Here is a 16,494-nt window from a genome sequence, read left to right as displayed (position 1 = left end):
TGTGATTAGGTCATCTGTAAGTATAAAATTCTTTCCATTTCCTATCTTTTTTTTTTCTTTCTTTCTTTTTTTAACTTTTCTAGACACTGTACTACCGTACAAAAATTTTCATATAATAAAATTATTCTAGCTCAGACATTTCTGAAACTTCTACTTTTGACTTCTTTCACCAAAATACCATTTAGGTTATGTAAAAATGAGGCAGGGCTGACAGGCCATAAATTCCAGAATTGCATTACTTTGTCATTCTTAATGTTTTTTTTTACCTATTTACAATTGTTATCAGACAGCACTTAAAATCCATTCTTACAGAAGTAAAGTGTTAAACATGCTTCTCCAGAGTTGCTTCAAGTTACTGACTCGGATATTCCTAATTTTACTAGCATATAAAATAAAACTCCTTAAGGGCAGATCAAGGATTTATTTAGACCAGTAACTAGTCTTCTATAGTGGATCTAAGAGGATGGCGTGGAAGAGTAAGAATGATCGTATGTCTTAGCTCCCCTTATACCACTCTCTCTTACCAACTATTTTAGACTTCAGTGACTCTATGAGCTGAAGTTCCCAAGTCATTACTTCATCCAAATTATTACTCCATCACAAACTTGTGTAGTTTCCTTGTACCACTGAGACTTTTAGCATCTAGCACATCTTTTGACTACAATGCCCATAAGGCTATGTTTTTGTGTTTTTTTTTTACAGAAAAGACACCAGCTGCTTGTTCTGAATATCAGTGCTACCAACTTCATTTGATGTCTTGTATTTTTCAGAAGAGATGATGGGTCTCCCATCATTTTCTGTTCTTACTGCTGTTCATACCATTGTAAACAATGGAACAAAGTTTTGCTTATGGTTCTCCAATGCTCCATTGTTTAGTCTCTGTCTTTCCCATTCACACAAAATAAATTGGCAAATTCAAAGAGAATTTTGTTCTCTATTCTGCAAGATCTAGTTGGTTTGGCTCTGATGTCATTAAAATGACTTGATCAGTCTGAAACTGATATAAACTATTTCTATGTAGAAGGGAGGGGCAGCAGGATGTACCTATATTGTCTCAATTTATCTAGATGCTATCATAGACGAGATGTACTTTCCATTAGAAATTACTTGATATGCCCTGTGTTATCCTCTTCCCAAGTCAGTTCATCAATACTGAAGGACAAACAGAACATTATGCTAATTTCAAAACAAGAAATATCAGTGTAAAATGAAGTATTCTTCACAGTGGAGTAAGGTATAGTACAAGTGACAAACAATTTGAACAATCAGCTCCATAATTGTTGCAGAACTTTTAGAAATATAACCACAGAAATTCTTTAGTGGAAAACATATGTTCATTGTCATCTATACAGAATTTCTTTTTAATAATAAAAGTAAAAACAAAACTATAAACAACATTTTAATTTCATGTAAATGTTTTATTATGAAAGAGATCACAATGCAGTATTTACATGCATGTAATAGTTTAGAAAACTTTGTTTTTCAGAGGTACAATAAAATTCTCAAGGTTGCTTACCATGTAAATTACACAAATCCAACTATCACTTTGTAAATCTTTGTTTCTTCAGTTGGTTATCTGATAGTGGGTTCTGCAGAGTGATTGATGACACCTCAGACTATGTGGAATGCGCTTGTTCTCATATGTCCATTTATGCAGTGTATGCCCAAACAGATGACTTGTCTTCATACAATGAGGCCTTTTTCTCTTCTGGATTCATCTGCATTTCAGGTCAGTAGATACAATTTTCTCATTATCAGCCACTAATGATCAGAAAGATTAATTGATTTTTAACAATTTTAGTAACTCGTGACAGTCTTTTTAACTGGAGGAGTATTAACTAACTTCATGCTATTGAATTTGCTATCTGGGCTAGTATATGTACATTTACAAATTTTCACACTGAAGAAAAATGCAGACCAGGAGAGAAGTATGTTGTTTTCCTTATGTTGTTTTCTTGAACCATGCAAAAGTGGAAGATGTCAATTATTTAGGGAAAAAAACTTTCAAAGCCTAAATCCTTCTCTGTCTATAGCAGCAGGAAGGTCATTCATTTGTTGTCAAGTCTTTCAACCACTATTGTACCTCACCTGGAAATTCTTTGATAATTAAATTTGCACTTTACACTCAGAAGTGATAATTTGAGGGAGATAGACTCCGTATCATGTATAGAGTTTTCTTGCATTCTGCTTCCCAACTGCACTCTGACATCTTGGGAGAAGCACAAGAGTTTAAACTTACCAGGATCATGATTATTTTTATTGACAGCTGTGGTAGCATTTGAAGAAGGCTCAAGGCCTCGGACAGGAAAGAGATCTAAATTTTAAAGGTATTGACATTGCACCTTTCACACTGCAGTTCATTTGTGCTGCAGTCAGTCCTGAATAAAGTACTTCCTTCTTCACCTGTTGATGGATGCTGTGCAAGCAGAACCTATGAGTTATGAGATCAGGAAAAAAAAAAAAAAAAAAAAAAAAAGTGCTAAAGAGATTCTTGGTCTCAGGCACTTAAATGATGTTCTGGGTCTCCTCCATGAGAGGTTTATGAGTTCTTTGCTTTATATTTAACTGTTATGGCAATCATCCATATGCAGAAATAAAAAAAAGTATTTGCAAAAATGACTGCTTTACATTATGTAATTATTTTAGCTCCCAGTCCTATGAGAAATAGATGTTAAAAGTAAATTCATGCGTGATGCGAGTGTGACACAAAATTAACATGTTCTCTTAAGTTTTTTTTCTTTTGAATTTTTTTATCATGATCTGCACCTTCAAGAGAGCCAACATTGCTGTCTTTCTGTAGCATAGTTTATTAGTCTAAGCCTTAAATTTCCATTTTTCTTGTTCCTGTGTAGGTTTCACTTTGGCTATTATCTCCCACCTTTTCTGCACCAGATGTGCAATGTTTGCAGCTAAACTTCTCACTCATATGATGGTTGCTTGTTTGGGTACTCAGGTAAGAAAGAAGACTGAGGTGTCTAAGTATAAATTATGTAAATCTTTACTTTTTGTCAGTTCCATGGCCATGTGCGAGTAGATCTTTCTCCTCTCCTCTCCTCTCCTCTCCTCTCCTCTCCTCTCCTCTCCTCTCCTCTCCTCTCCTCTCCTCTCCTCTCCTCTCCTCTCCTCTCCTCTCCTCTCCTCTCCTCTCCTCTCCTCTCCTCTCCTCTCCTCTCCTCTCCTCTCCTCTCCTCTCCTCTCCTCTCCTCTCCTCTCCTCTCCTCTCCTCTCCTCTCCTCTCCTCTCCTCTCCTCTCCTCTCCTCTCCTCTCCTCTCCTCTCCTCTCCTCTCCTCTCCTCTCCCTCCCCTCCCCTTCCCTCCCCTCCCCTCCCCTCCTCTCCCTCACTATTTTACAGTTATCTTTGTTGTGATATGTACAGCTATGTCCACTTGTAAGTATTTAGAAAGTATAGGTATGATTACTTATTTACTATACAGTTAACTTTTATGGTTTCACTTATACTTCTGATGTCATGTTATATAAAACATTTTCAATTGTGAACTTTTAACATGAAAATCAATACTTCATAGTTGCTAAGATAAATAAAAGGAAAAGTGTACCACTTCGCATCTTTGTCTAGTTATATTTAGGCAGGTAAACACTGAATTTACAGCTAGTAGGTCTCAAACCACTATACAGAAAGAAGGTTGTTTCTTTATAAAGTTTTTTGGTGGTTTTTTTTTTTTTTTTACCAGAAAAAAAATAGAAGCAGCTTTTCAAGCTAGTTGCATTCTATATATATGTGTATAATTAACTTCCTTCAAACATTTGTGCTTGTACAATCTTTTTTTCGGTGGCTAACAATGCACTAATTAATATTATCTGTAGATGGCAGTCAAACCTTTTCAGCACATTACTCAGAAACTTGTTCTTTGAAGGCTATGCCTACTTTGTGTTTACTCTCTCAGTGAAGGGGAATGGCGGTTCACAAAATCCAACCTCCATTTCATTGTTCTCCATACACCTAGAGCTTCCAGTGCTAACTGAGCATTTGTAAAGCATCTAAGAACAGACATTTGCACATTTAGTATACCCAATTTTGAGGGATCTCACCAAAAAGAGATAAAAGGCTAGATCTTCCTAATTTTTTTTTTCTCTGTTATGGTATTTACTCAGAGAATCATGACATCACCAAAATGCATTGCTTCTTGAATCCTCAGTTAATAGTAATTTGTTAGTTTGTTTAGCCATTCTATTTGTCATCAAAATTCATACAACAATTATGTTAAAAATCTCAAGGAATAACAACTAGTGGGCTGAGATTTTCAGTTTTGGAGTAAATTTAGGTGAAGATTTCTGTGCTTGAAAAAGTATAACATGAATACACTTCACAGCGTCTTTTACTCATCAATAAAGTTCGCATTTTTGACAAACTGTAAACCTAGATTAGAATTATAATAGGAACTGCTATGCCTTCTTCTTGGAATAAGCACTTTATAGATTGTTTGTGCATGCTTACTCAGCTTGATGCATCACATAGTCAGCATATTTTAATGTGTATATGTAGGCCATTTATACAGCGCATGCTCTGTGTCTCTGGAAGACAATGAGTATTACAAGTGACACAAATGTACGGTAAGTTTTGATTTTTGTGTGTGAGCTGCTCTCTCTATATGTGCTGTAGCCATTTCTTTGGAATATTTGAGCGTGAACAATCTGCTGACAATAGTAATTATGTACAAACAGCTTGTTATTCTGGCCAGTAATGCAGAGTTCAAGTCTAAATAGAAAAAAAGTCATATGGGGAAACGTGTCATCCTTTTTATTTTTGCTGAACAATAGGCTAATTTAACCAGTCTTCAAGCTACTGTAACATCATCATTCATCATGTCTATAGTAATTATCAAGCTGACAAGCTAGATTCTTTCTTCCATTGTATTCAACAGAAATGCAAGATAAAGAAGACTTACTGTGCTTAGGTGCCTGAAAGCTGTTTTGTGCAACCTGAGACGATGTGCAAACAAACGTGTCAGATATGTGTTATTAAGATCAAATTGTGTAAACAATCCTAGTTTAAAAAAATGTCAAACATTTATTTGAAAATGATAAACTCTAGCCTTGAGAACTAATACTTGGTAGAATTGGTTCATCAATTGGACTTAGTCAGATGTAGACAAAATTGGAAAACACAGTTCTGCTAGAAGTAGGATACATTGGAAGGAAGTAATGAAATATCCAAGAGGTGTTACAAGAGTAGGATCAAGGAAGCAAAGGGTTATGTGGAAGTAATGAGTTTGAAGGCTAAAACTCGTGAAAAAGTTTGGACTTGAGTAGGAAAAGGACAGCTAAAAGGATGGGGTATAAAAACAGTCAAAGGCAGAAAGGTGGACACTCCTTGAGAATTCGGGGTTCAAACTTCAAGTAGCAAATTCTGCCATGTAGAGCCCATGTCTGTCATTTGATGAAAATGGAACTTCTTTATTAACTGAAATATTGTTGATCTTAACCATTCCCTACCAACCTAGAGGAAATCTCAAATTCTCCATAATCAAAACCCTGAAGAAATTGTCATATGTATCAAGATAGGGAAAGTTTGAAAAGAATATTCCATGATACCATGGGTAGAGACCATCCACCACAGAAGCAACTTGTACCAGTCAGTGGTTGAGTGTCTGCCTCTCTCTTGACAGTAAAGAGAAGTCTTTGCAGTAATTCAGATCTCCCTTAGGGTAAGCCCTTGCTTTTTAGAGTCAGCCAATGGAAAATACTACTTAAAGTGCTGTTTCTAAACAAGCCTGATCCAGAGCTTCACTAAAGTTTATGTCCATATGAAATTTACATGGATGCAGCAAGTATTATTACTATACAATTAGACCCCACTGCCTTGGATGAGGTAATGAGGTAATAAAAAAAAAATTATAAAACCTAGTTGGCCTTGAGGTCTGAGATTTCTGATCTGATTCCTTTGTATTCTGACAAGAGTATGAAGTGATATGACAAGTTCGTGAAGATGAACAGCCCACAAAGTTAGTAAAAGGTCAGAGTAAACAAGACTAGACCCAGTAGTTTGGAGTTGCTGTTCACTAGAAATTCAGCTTCATGATAAATCTGAGATAACACTGAAGAATAAATTTATATTCTTTGTTGCCTCTGCAATGAGAACTAACGCCTTAAACTTGCCTCCCAGTAGTTGGTTTCATTCTGAATTGATTATTTTTTATCTGATTTCAGTCATTCCCACCAAGTCAGTGCAATTTTAAATTTGTTCAGCTTCTTTCAAAAGCAGTTTCATCTTAGCAGTAAGTAGAGCTATTTGGTTATTAGTTTGTGTAAGTACAATTTCACAGTAGATTAATCTAAATTGAATACTTTTATAATAGAGCAATGTCATTTTATGATCAGGAAGGCTGTGAAAGCCTCTCTCATTACGTTATTAGTTGTGAGTTCTCAGTACCCAAGTAGAATCAGATTGTCAAAGCTGGAGCTAATCAAAGATCTGTACTAGAAGAAATGATCATGGATCTCAAGATGTCAGTGACCTGAGCTGTTACATATATATATTTGTATACATTTTAAGTTTAAATACATGGTGTCTTTAGATGATAGATAAGGTGTATTGCATCTGTTAGAACCCGGTGGTCAAGAAATTCTTATATCAGGTGCTGGAACACACAGAATAAGCGTAATACAAGATATAACCCTGAGGAAGGACTGTTTTGAAAAACAGCAAGCCGTTCTCAGAAACCTGGACAGTAAGGGAACTGAAGGATTCCTTCAGAATCATTACTGCATATTTCCTTTCTTCCAGTAGAGGGAGCAATTTCACCTTTAGCGTTTCGTGTTAGGGAGAGTGTGAAGTGGAGAGAACGCCGTTGAGAAATTGCTGAGGCACTGAGATGCTCGGTATTAGCATGAAGCCATAACTGATTGTTACGGTAGTACTTATCTATTTCTACTTTTGTTACTTTTAGAGATAATATTATTTTACCTTCCTTTTTCACTTCTCTGATGTTAGAACTACATTAACAAAGTAGTGTTAACGCACAGGCCGTTAGTATCTGCTTAGAAATTATCTCCTAAGGTTTGCCAAAACTCAGATATATGAGCAATGCTGTAACATATGTTAGAATTCTGCTACATTATCTCACACCTCCTGTCCTCATTACAAACAGTCAAATGTTCTACTTATCACTTTAAAGTATAAGGGTATGAGATTTCTATCAGCTAATGCCTTCCAGCTCTTTCTTTTTCTTTACGCCCCTACTTTTTACCAACATCACAAACTATTGGGGACCACACACACAGTGAAATAGGCAGCAGCATTTCCATGTTGCTCATTCATCCCTTTTATTTTTTACCGGGAGAAAAGTTATACTGCTCCTTCTCTCTGATCCATGCTTTTCAGCATAATTTTTCAACTCTTGTTTCAATTTTCTGTGTCCTTTCTTATCTCCCTTTGTTCATTCCATGTGCCATTCTTCTATAACAAAAATATAGATAGTTATTATTCCTCATAATTAGCAAATCTCCCATTGCTCATTTTCCTCCTAACAGGCTTTCTTCAGACCTGTCTTTTTGAAGACAAGATCCTCAGCAATTGCTGTTACTCATAAATTCTGACCCTAGGAACACCTGCACATTAATCTGGCCTGCAGAATTTAACTTAGGAAGGAAGAAATCTGTCAGCTTTCTTGAGCAACAGTATCTCAGTAATGTTGCTTTGCAGCAAATTACAGTTACATTAACCAATAAATAGAAGCTAGCCAGCTTCTCTTTTTACACCACCACTATCACTTTGATTGTTTGCATATTTCCTTCTGCCAAGATATGCTTATATTTTTTAAATGGTCTTTTCTGATTCAATGTTTGGCAGTTTCCTTGTGACTTTCTTCTTCTCATCTTCCAGCCAGCTGATGTTCCATACACAGTAGATAAAAAATCCTTTTAAAGACTAAAGAGGATTAATTATTGGTGTAAATGACACCAGAGGCTGACTGTGCAAGATTCATCTGGCAAGTACAGGTAGAATTGTGTCAGGATCTAGATTGTATATAAAAAATAATTCAGTAAGATTTTCATAAAAACCAGCTTATCAGTGATCACAGTTAACTGTGATAATTGTATACTTTCTGATTGTTTCATCAGCAGGTAGAGGTCACAACATAATGATGAGAGAGTCTCTGTTCATTTCAGTTATACTTTAGTTACTACCACATAGCTTAAGTTGATATTTTATGCTAAATTAAATGTCGTTTGAATTTTGAAACTAATACAAATTGTAGATCTGAATAAACTTGGAAGAAAGGTTGTGAAATGCACAAATGCTGGTAAATGATCACTGAAAAAAATGCAGTAAGGAATCTGTGTTATATACTAGTTGGATGGAGAAACGAAGTGCATATGAAGTGTATGTTCGTTTGCAGGAAAGAAAAAATCATCTGCAGTCAAGGAAAAAGTCTTTAAAAACATAGTTGCTAATTATATGCTCTTTCACCACTATATGGAAACAGGTGACAAATGGGTTGTGTTCACAGTGTCACATGCAGTCAGTGGGGTCCTTCAGAGTAGTTCCCCTCTATATGTCTGAATTCAAATTCATTAAAATTCAGCTTTGGATGTAATTTATGGAATAGTTTATATTTTGAGACTAAAAACATTTCTAAAACTGAAGTTCTGGAAGATGATAACTGGCCTTTAAAAAAAATGTGTTCCCACAACAAGAAAAAATTGGGAAGTGGAAATCAAGAAGTCATACAATGTAAATGTGTTCTGTGAAGATGCATCAGTCCTCTAAATCTTGTGTACACAAATGATTTCTCTTCCTATGACCTGTTTCACAGGTGAACAAATAGTTTTTGATATTTGTTACTTTTGAAGTGTTTTTAAAATATTTTGAGTTGTGCTTGAGTATATCTATTATCTAGATACACTAATGTATTTCAATTAGAGACAATTATATCAACATTCTCAAAAGATCTCCACATGAGATAAAAGACTGAGCTCTATAACAAAATCAATCCTCACATTTAATCGTGTTCTGTAATTGATGCAGATCTTTCAGTCTCATACCTTGTAACAGACCTTTGGGTAGATGGGTGCTTGTTAATTTGTTCTTAAACCCTTCTTTTAACAATTGCCTAGTTACTAATTCATTATGATACACTTGGTCCTACTCTTGACCTGGGAAAAATAAAAGTGATGTTCATGTGTAAATCTTTATTAACCTTTATTTTTCAGATAAGCATGCAACTTATATAGAATAGAAGGCATTAGTACTATAAAGCTCAGTATTAACTTCTAGCTGAAACCAAAGATTATAGCTACTAATCACTTCAGATTGTCAGTGTGGGTGTCCAAGCTTCCCAAGTTTGTCTTAGAACAGCAAAAAGCTTTCATTATTACCCTCAATAGCAGATACTGTCTGTTGTTAAAATATACTTTTTAATGTCCAACTGGTTTCTTAAAGCCTTGCGTAAATGTGGTTTCACTGGAAATGCAGAGGAATAGAAGCTAATAAAGAAACTAGATGAAATGGTATTCTCTGTATGCACTGTGAGTAATAGTTTTAGCTCTTCAGCCATCTTTAGTGTTATGAAATCCTACGTATCAATGATGGGAAGAACACATTTATCTTTCTCTGCCTATGTGAAACTTTTCCTCTGTAATGCATCCTTGGTTATGTTATTTGATAGAGTTTTAAATTAATTGAGCTTTAATGCTTCTAGCATTAAGATTGTAAGATTTCTTTGTTCTGCGCTTGTATGCTCAGTACTACTAAAATGATAAAATCAAAGGTAAGCTCGATCTTAATCGTGCAAATAGATCATTCCTGACATAGGAAGCAAAGTTAAGATTAGTTGGTCTTTTCTTTAGAAGTGTGAAGGGGAAATGGTTCTTTTTATCACAAACACAAATGAGAAGTAACTCCTTTAAAATCTATGAGTAGCAGTGGACTGAGCCTGAAGTTGTTGAGCTTGTCTTGCTCTGGTCTGGAATGGAAGTCATTTGGGATATTACAGAAAACTCCAGAAATGCTGCCTTTTTTGCCTGGAAAATTTTGCTTCAGAATTACAATAAACTTTTACTAAGCTTATCCTAGTTTAGAGGTCAAGGAATAATGCTTTCTAAAATAATAAAACGTAAAAAAAAAAAAAAAAAAACAAAAAAAAAACACCTTTCTGAAGATAACGGTTCACAGTTGCCAGAGTTTCTAACATTCTGCTGAATATGTGAAACTCATCCATATGTCAAACTAGAAGCATTTGTGTAAAAGCAAATACAAATTATTGGGAGCTTTATTTTTCAGTAGTACATTACAAGCTTATTCTATCGCTCCTATCGCTCTATACAGTCTGCTACACCTGGTAGCTTCATTAAAATATGCTACGCTCTCTGTGACAGTGTCCAATAAGGGATGTGGGTATGTGGAGAGAACAACAGTGATTTCAAAGGATTCCATGACAGATTATGCACTGTATATATGTATATATAGATACTGAATGCATCAAGTAGATGCTTGAAAGCATCCAGAAGAGGTCAGCAATGCAGGTAACAGAACAGGAAAGCATGTCCTATGAGTAAAGGCTGAGAACAGTTGGGTTGCCCAGTGTTCAAGAGGTGTTTAGATAATGGCCCCAATAACATGCTTTAATTTTTGGTTAGCTCTGAAGTGGTCAGGCAATTGGATTCAGTGATATTTGAAGGTTCCTTCCTGCTGAACTGTTCAATTTCGTAGAATCACAGAATCATCATAGAATGGTTTGAGTTGGAAGAGACCTTTAAGATCATCTAGTTCCAGCCTCCCTGATACAGACATGGACTCCTCCCATTAGACCAGGTTGCTCAAAGTCTAATCCAGCCTGGCCTTGAATGCTTCCAGGAGGGGGTATTCACAACGTCACTGGACAACCTGTTCCAGTGTCTCACCACCATCACAGTAGAGAATTTCTTCCTAATATCTAGTCTCAATCTACCCTCTTCCAGTTTTAAACCATTTCGCCTCGTCCTGTCATTACATGCCCTTATAAAAAGTCCCTTCCCAGCTTTCCTGTAGGCCCCCTTCAAGTAGGGGAAGGCCACTCTTAAGCTTGGAACCTTCTCTTCTTCAGTTTTCAGAACCCCAGCTCTCAGCCTGTCCCTGCAGGGGAGGTGTTCTAGCCCTCTAATCATCTTTATGGCCCTCCCCTGGGACAGAGAGTACTGTTCAGAAAAGTCAGGTATCACTGGTAAAACTATGAATGTCAGTTTGTCATCATGGAGTGTAAGTTCCCCTTTTTTCCCCATCCTACTAAGACATCCCTAAATATCAGGTATAAATCTAGAGACAGCTATTTTCCTTACAGTTTTTATTTCACCTCACTCCTACTCTGTGATCAGTGCAAAAGTATAATTGTCCTGTGCTTATCATTAACCTCCATAATAATAGCAGCTGTTACTCTATCAGGTAATACAAGACTTATCAAACTAATGCTGCATTTAATCTCTACTTTTTCTTGTTCAATTTTCTTTTCTTTTTGGAATTACTGTGGCCTCCTTGAACAATTAAAATTTTACATCCAATAATAATATGACTTATTTGCTTTATGTAGTGCAATTCCAGATGTGTTTATTGTTTTCATACTCAAGAAATTCAATTCCAAGCTTAATTCAAAATCTGAGCTCGTTTGCTAAATTTCAGCCAGATAGTGTTGAATAATACTTATTCTGGACTGACTGCATCATTATAGTAGTAGCCTAAAGGGTAAGTTCTGCCCTGTCCTGAAATATTTTGTCTATGAAATTTATCAAATGGTTTCCTGAGCTGTATTCAATCATTTCAAGTCAAATAACCAAATCATACTTTCCCTTATACTCTTATAACCTGCCTACAACACTAACTGGATGTATCATCTGTGCAGACATGTAGATTCTTGAGATGCACCATCACCATTTCCAGCTGAAGCACTGAGGTGCTATGTTAGAGGTTCTTGCAGAGCAAAGAAGAGAAGCAGGAATACTACAGATCTCACATAATCCTTTAGAAGACACATTTCCAGCTTCATCTTGTTCTCTCATCTTCCACATGTTCTCTGTTATTTGATACCTTGTTTCTCTCAGACTTGACTTTAATACAGAATGCAGGTGTAGGTCAAGCAGTATAGATAAATTCCTGTTAGTAGTGTCCCACTTCATGTGAAGTGAAGGTAAATTTGAAAGCTACACAGATCTTCTGTCCAACTTCTGTCAGCCCATTTTCTTTATTTTGCGTAGAAAAGAAATGTAGAAAAACAGTACACAGTATGTACAAATGAAAAGAAAAAAATGTGCTTTACACAAGTTATTAAGAGGATCAAGAATAACAGCAAGAAACTTTTTATAAATGCAAGTGCACAGAGGAGAACTGAAGCTTCTGTTAGAATTCACTATTCTCCTGAGCTAATGGGGGAATAGACTCCAGTTTTGTGAGAAACTAGAAAACAGGAAGAAATCCATCCCCTACATGAATTGATCCTCTTTGTTGTACACCCTATTCCAGTTTATATGTGACAGCCAGTCTATACCTGCTACATAACACTGAAGTCTGTATAATCCACCTTCGTGTTCAGATTCTGGGCCAATAACTGCCCACAGGTACCAGACCCACAATTTTCTTTTGTAAACTATGTTACAAATAATAACAAGTATGTTAGTGTAGTTTGTGATTAATAAAATATGAATTGATAACAAAATTCATTTTCCCATAATTAGATACAAAGTAAACATCCCCCCCAAAAATCTACGTCCTCTAAATATGGGACTAAGAACCCTATCAGTTTTGGGAATGTTGAAGCATATGCCCGATTTCTATAAGAAGTAGTCACAAAATTATCCAAAGATAATTCTCTAGTAAAATTGCTCTTTACTATATTACACTACTGGTATGGGAACTACACTTGACCCATTTTATTTTCTTAGGTGTCCTCTTTTTTTATATTTAAGTCATGATTTAGTCTCTTGAGAAATGTCAATAAAGAAATATTTAAAATTTAGAATATTATTCAAAATATTTTTTAAAGCATGTATTTATAGTTAAGAAGAAAATCCTTTCAATTTTCTGAACAAAAACATGAATTTTGGTTGATTTGACATTTATACATATATATGTGAGCTTCATAGTAGTTTATTGTCTAAACTATGACTTGTTTAAAAACGCAGATGGTGAATGGAACAATTAGTTTTATTAATTGATAAACTATGTGAGACGGTATACAGTCAAAAACATATCTGAAAGTAAATACATAGATGATAGGAAAAAAATTAATTGTCTTTAGAGTGAGAGATTCTGTGAAATTGCATATAATGCAATCCTGCATCCTGTAAGCTAGCCAAATTGCAGATGATTCCAAGACAACACAAATACAATAGTAATTTTATATCCTCACCTGATATAATCACGCATAGACAGTAGCGGTAGGTTGAAGGTTTTTTGTGTGGGTTTTTTTAGGAACAAAAATTAAATGATTGGGCTGCAGTTCCTGGAAAAGTTGCTTTTGCTCATTATTTCTAGCTTATTTATGTTTAAAAAATAATAACAACTAAGAATAAGACACTATTCAGTAACTTGTATTGCCGGAAATGATGATAGTGTTAAATAGATTTTCTTTTTGTAAAGAGGTCCAATTACTGCATTATTAATGATATTATTTAAGTACTCATTAAATGTGACATTATTTAATGGGTCTGTGTTGGTTTAAAACCTTCATTAAAGTATTACTGTAGGGGGTTTTGTAATCTTGTATTTTTCCATCCATGTAGTGTTGTATTTCCCACTGCTCCTATGAACTGGGAAACTTATTTGGATAGTGAATATGGGTTCTTAGGCCCTTGGTGAAGATGGAGGTTGTGTAGTTTTCAAGTGATACAAGAAATTGAGGGGAAAAAAAATTAAGTGCATTCATTTTCCATTGACCTCCTTTAATTTACCATATGATGTTAAGATGATGTTTATTTGTTCTATATGCCTTAATAGCAGGTGGGAATTTCCTGCGTTGAGAGCATCCTATTAAACTGTACTGAATTTCGTAACTGACCAGAGACAGAAGATAAAATTTCAATATGAGAAATTAGGCAATCAGCTACTTCTGTGTTATATAATTGCAAATGTTTTTTTTCTATGGTGTGTCTAGAAAGAGCTAGCATAAAAATGTCATTTTTCTTTTATTTCTGTTGGACAAATGGAATTTTAGTATCGTAGGACTGGAGAAAAATTCTTTTACGTCCAACTCAGTTAGGAGTTGTAACTTCCTACAATTGACAATTATTGAACTACAGCTACAGCTAGATTGGTAAGAATGATACTACTGATTTATTTTATTTATTTATTTGCCAAAACATAAAAAATTACCCTTTGGCATATTTTCTGAATTTTCAATATTAATGAATAGTTTTAATCTGTATGAAGTTGTATGTTTCCAAAGAGAGAGAGAATAAGCCAATTTCTCTCACTTTTCTATTTAGTGTAAGTTACTTTTATGAGAAGGTTCACTTATTTCATCAAGACTGCCTTGGAATAAGTATCTCAAGATAGGAAAGTCTAATTCTGGAATCTGTTTCAGAACTGGAAAAATCTGAGTGCAGTACACTGATATTAGATCTTATACTCAGGGTGCTTTGAGGCTCTTCAGTGAATTAATAAAATTCCTCAGGAATCACTGTATGAGTTAAAAAAAGGATACTTAAAACTCTCCATATTTCAAAAACACATTTAAACTGTACTAAAGACTGACCCTTTTATGTATTCATATACATGTATAAACTTATATATATGTATGAGTTAGATATATGATTATGGAGATAAGAGAGAAAAATACAGAGATTAACTTGACCATATAAGCAAGACTAAAGTAGCCAAAATAGGCCTGCTACTAACAGGACTAAGCTGAAAACATTTAAAAAGATTTAAAAAGAAGCTACACAAAATGATGTATGCATGATCAAATATATACATTTTATTCTGTCTTTCTTAGGACAAATGCGGGAGCCTGCTGGTTATGACTTTCCCATGCTTCCATGATTCTTTTTTTTTTTTCCTAAACTCTCACCTGTTTAGGATACTATTTGTTCCTTAATTACACAAAACACATTGTCTTCTTTTCAAAGTACTTCAGAGGTGTTCCAAAATGAGTATACATTGGAGAAATGTCATCACTTTTCTTAAGATATTGATTATATAAACCATGCTTAGTCTTTAACTTAGCATCTTGTAGGCCCTCCAGACTCATGAGGCCTACACCATTTTCCTCTAAATTATGCTAGAGTGATAAAAAGCACAGAGGCCAGATTAATCCCTTTTCTTTGGTTAAAATAAAATTATTTCTTAAGTAGATAAAACAGTATGTTTTCTTCCACAGTATTTACTGAAATTTTCCTTGTTTTTCTTCCATTCTTAAAATCAGCTGTTGCTTAGCAATGTCCCATACCATGCTCAAGCTTGTAACTTGCATCTCCCCACTCCATCCTCTTCTGCTTCCCACACCTTGCTATATTGTAATTCAGTATGTGCTTCTTTTCTTCCTTCCGTTTTCAGCATTTTCCACCAAAACCCTCTTTGCTCTACTGATTACCATCCTTGACCTCTTCTTATCTAACTATTAGATAATGTGATAGAATACTTGATGCTTTAATTTGACATTCTGATGCTCTTTCATTAAAGCCTTTCTCATTCTGATGTCTCCCTGCAACACACATTACTCTCCACATCAATCCCAACATATCTTTCTTTGATTTAGCTAAGCTCATTTACTCTGTTATGTCCTCTGTATGCAGTCAGCAGCCCTTGTTAACTCTTCAGATGATGGCCACAAGTTGTTATTGGGTACCGGACTCTCCTTGCTCTTTCATACTGTGGAAGTCCTTTTAGTGTACTTCATTATAAATGCATTCCCTGACAGTGAACGTGAGCTAGTTGCCTTCTGCTTTCCCATGAAACAACACAGCAGGACACCATTCAGGTCCAAAACAACTTCATTTCATAGTAAACAAGTGTACTCCTTTGAATTGTTCCATCAGTCTGCTGTAATTGTGTAGATGAATGTAGTATACGCAGTTCAATCATCTTTTGAATACCTAATAAGATCTGATGAGGGAATATTAGGATAGCATGTAGTTTACACTGAGATACTACAGTCAGTATCACTAAGACAGGAGCTTGATTCTTTGTAGAGAACTGAAAACTTATCAGAGTAGGAAATTTGAAATTTATGGGTAGTAACAGCTTGAAGAAGGGATCAGTCATGTTCTGCTTAAATTGTGTACGTTTCAGTGGTTTATCCTGCTAGAAGTATTTTTCCTGATGACTATTATATTTGTTCATGGAAAAATTTTGCGTAATTAAAAAGTTTTTAACAGAAGTCGTAAAACTTTCAGTTCATAACTCTGGAAAGTTAGAACCATAAGAGATGTAAAATATCAACTATTTTTTATACTTAAGACATGAAGTCTTTGTCTTCATTAGTTAACCTGCTTGCTTGTGTATAAACTATGTACAAGGTTAAAATAACTAGCATACAGATTTTGTTCATTTAGTTCTTTGATTAATC

The 16,494-nt window shown here is 35.1% G+C and overlaps 1 protein-coding gene across 3 annotated transcripts in view; it reads left to right on the top strand.

Moving 5' to 3' along the window:
- ADGRV1 (adhesion G protein-coupled receptor V1) overlaps positions 1-16,494 on the top strand; it is a 260,638-nt gene that overhangs the window by 119,280 nt on the left and 124,864 nt on the right. For all 3 annotated transcript variants that reach the window (XM_040655976.2, XM_015280551.4, XM_040655978.2), the window contains 2 exons: positions 1,569-1,729; positions 2,853-2,953. In XM_040655976.2, the coding sequence (XP_040511910.1) occupies positions 1,569-1,729; positions 2,853-2,953 (262 nt within the window). The remainder of the gene's footprint in view (positions 1-1,568; positions 1,730-2,852; positions 2,954-16,494) is intronic.

The sequence above is a fragment of the Gallus gallus genome, chromosome Z (assembly GCF_016699485.2).
Source record: "Gallus gallus isolate bGalGal1 chromosome Z, bGalGal1.mat.broiler.GRCg7b, whole genome shotgun sequence".
In the NCBI taxonomy this organism is placed as follows: domain Eukaryota; kingdom Metazoa; phylum Chordata; class Aves; order Galliformes; family Phasianidae; genus Gallus; species Gallus gallus.
This window is presented reverse-complemented; position numbering and strand designations above follow the sequence as displayed.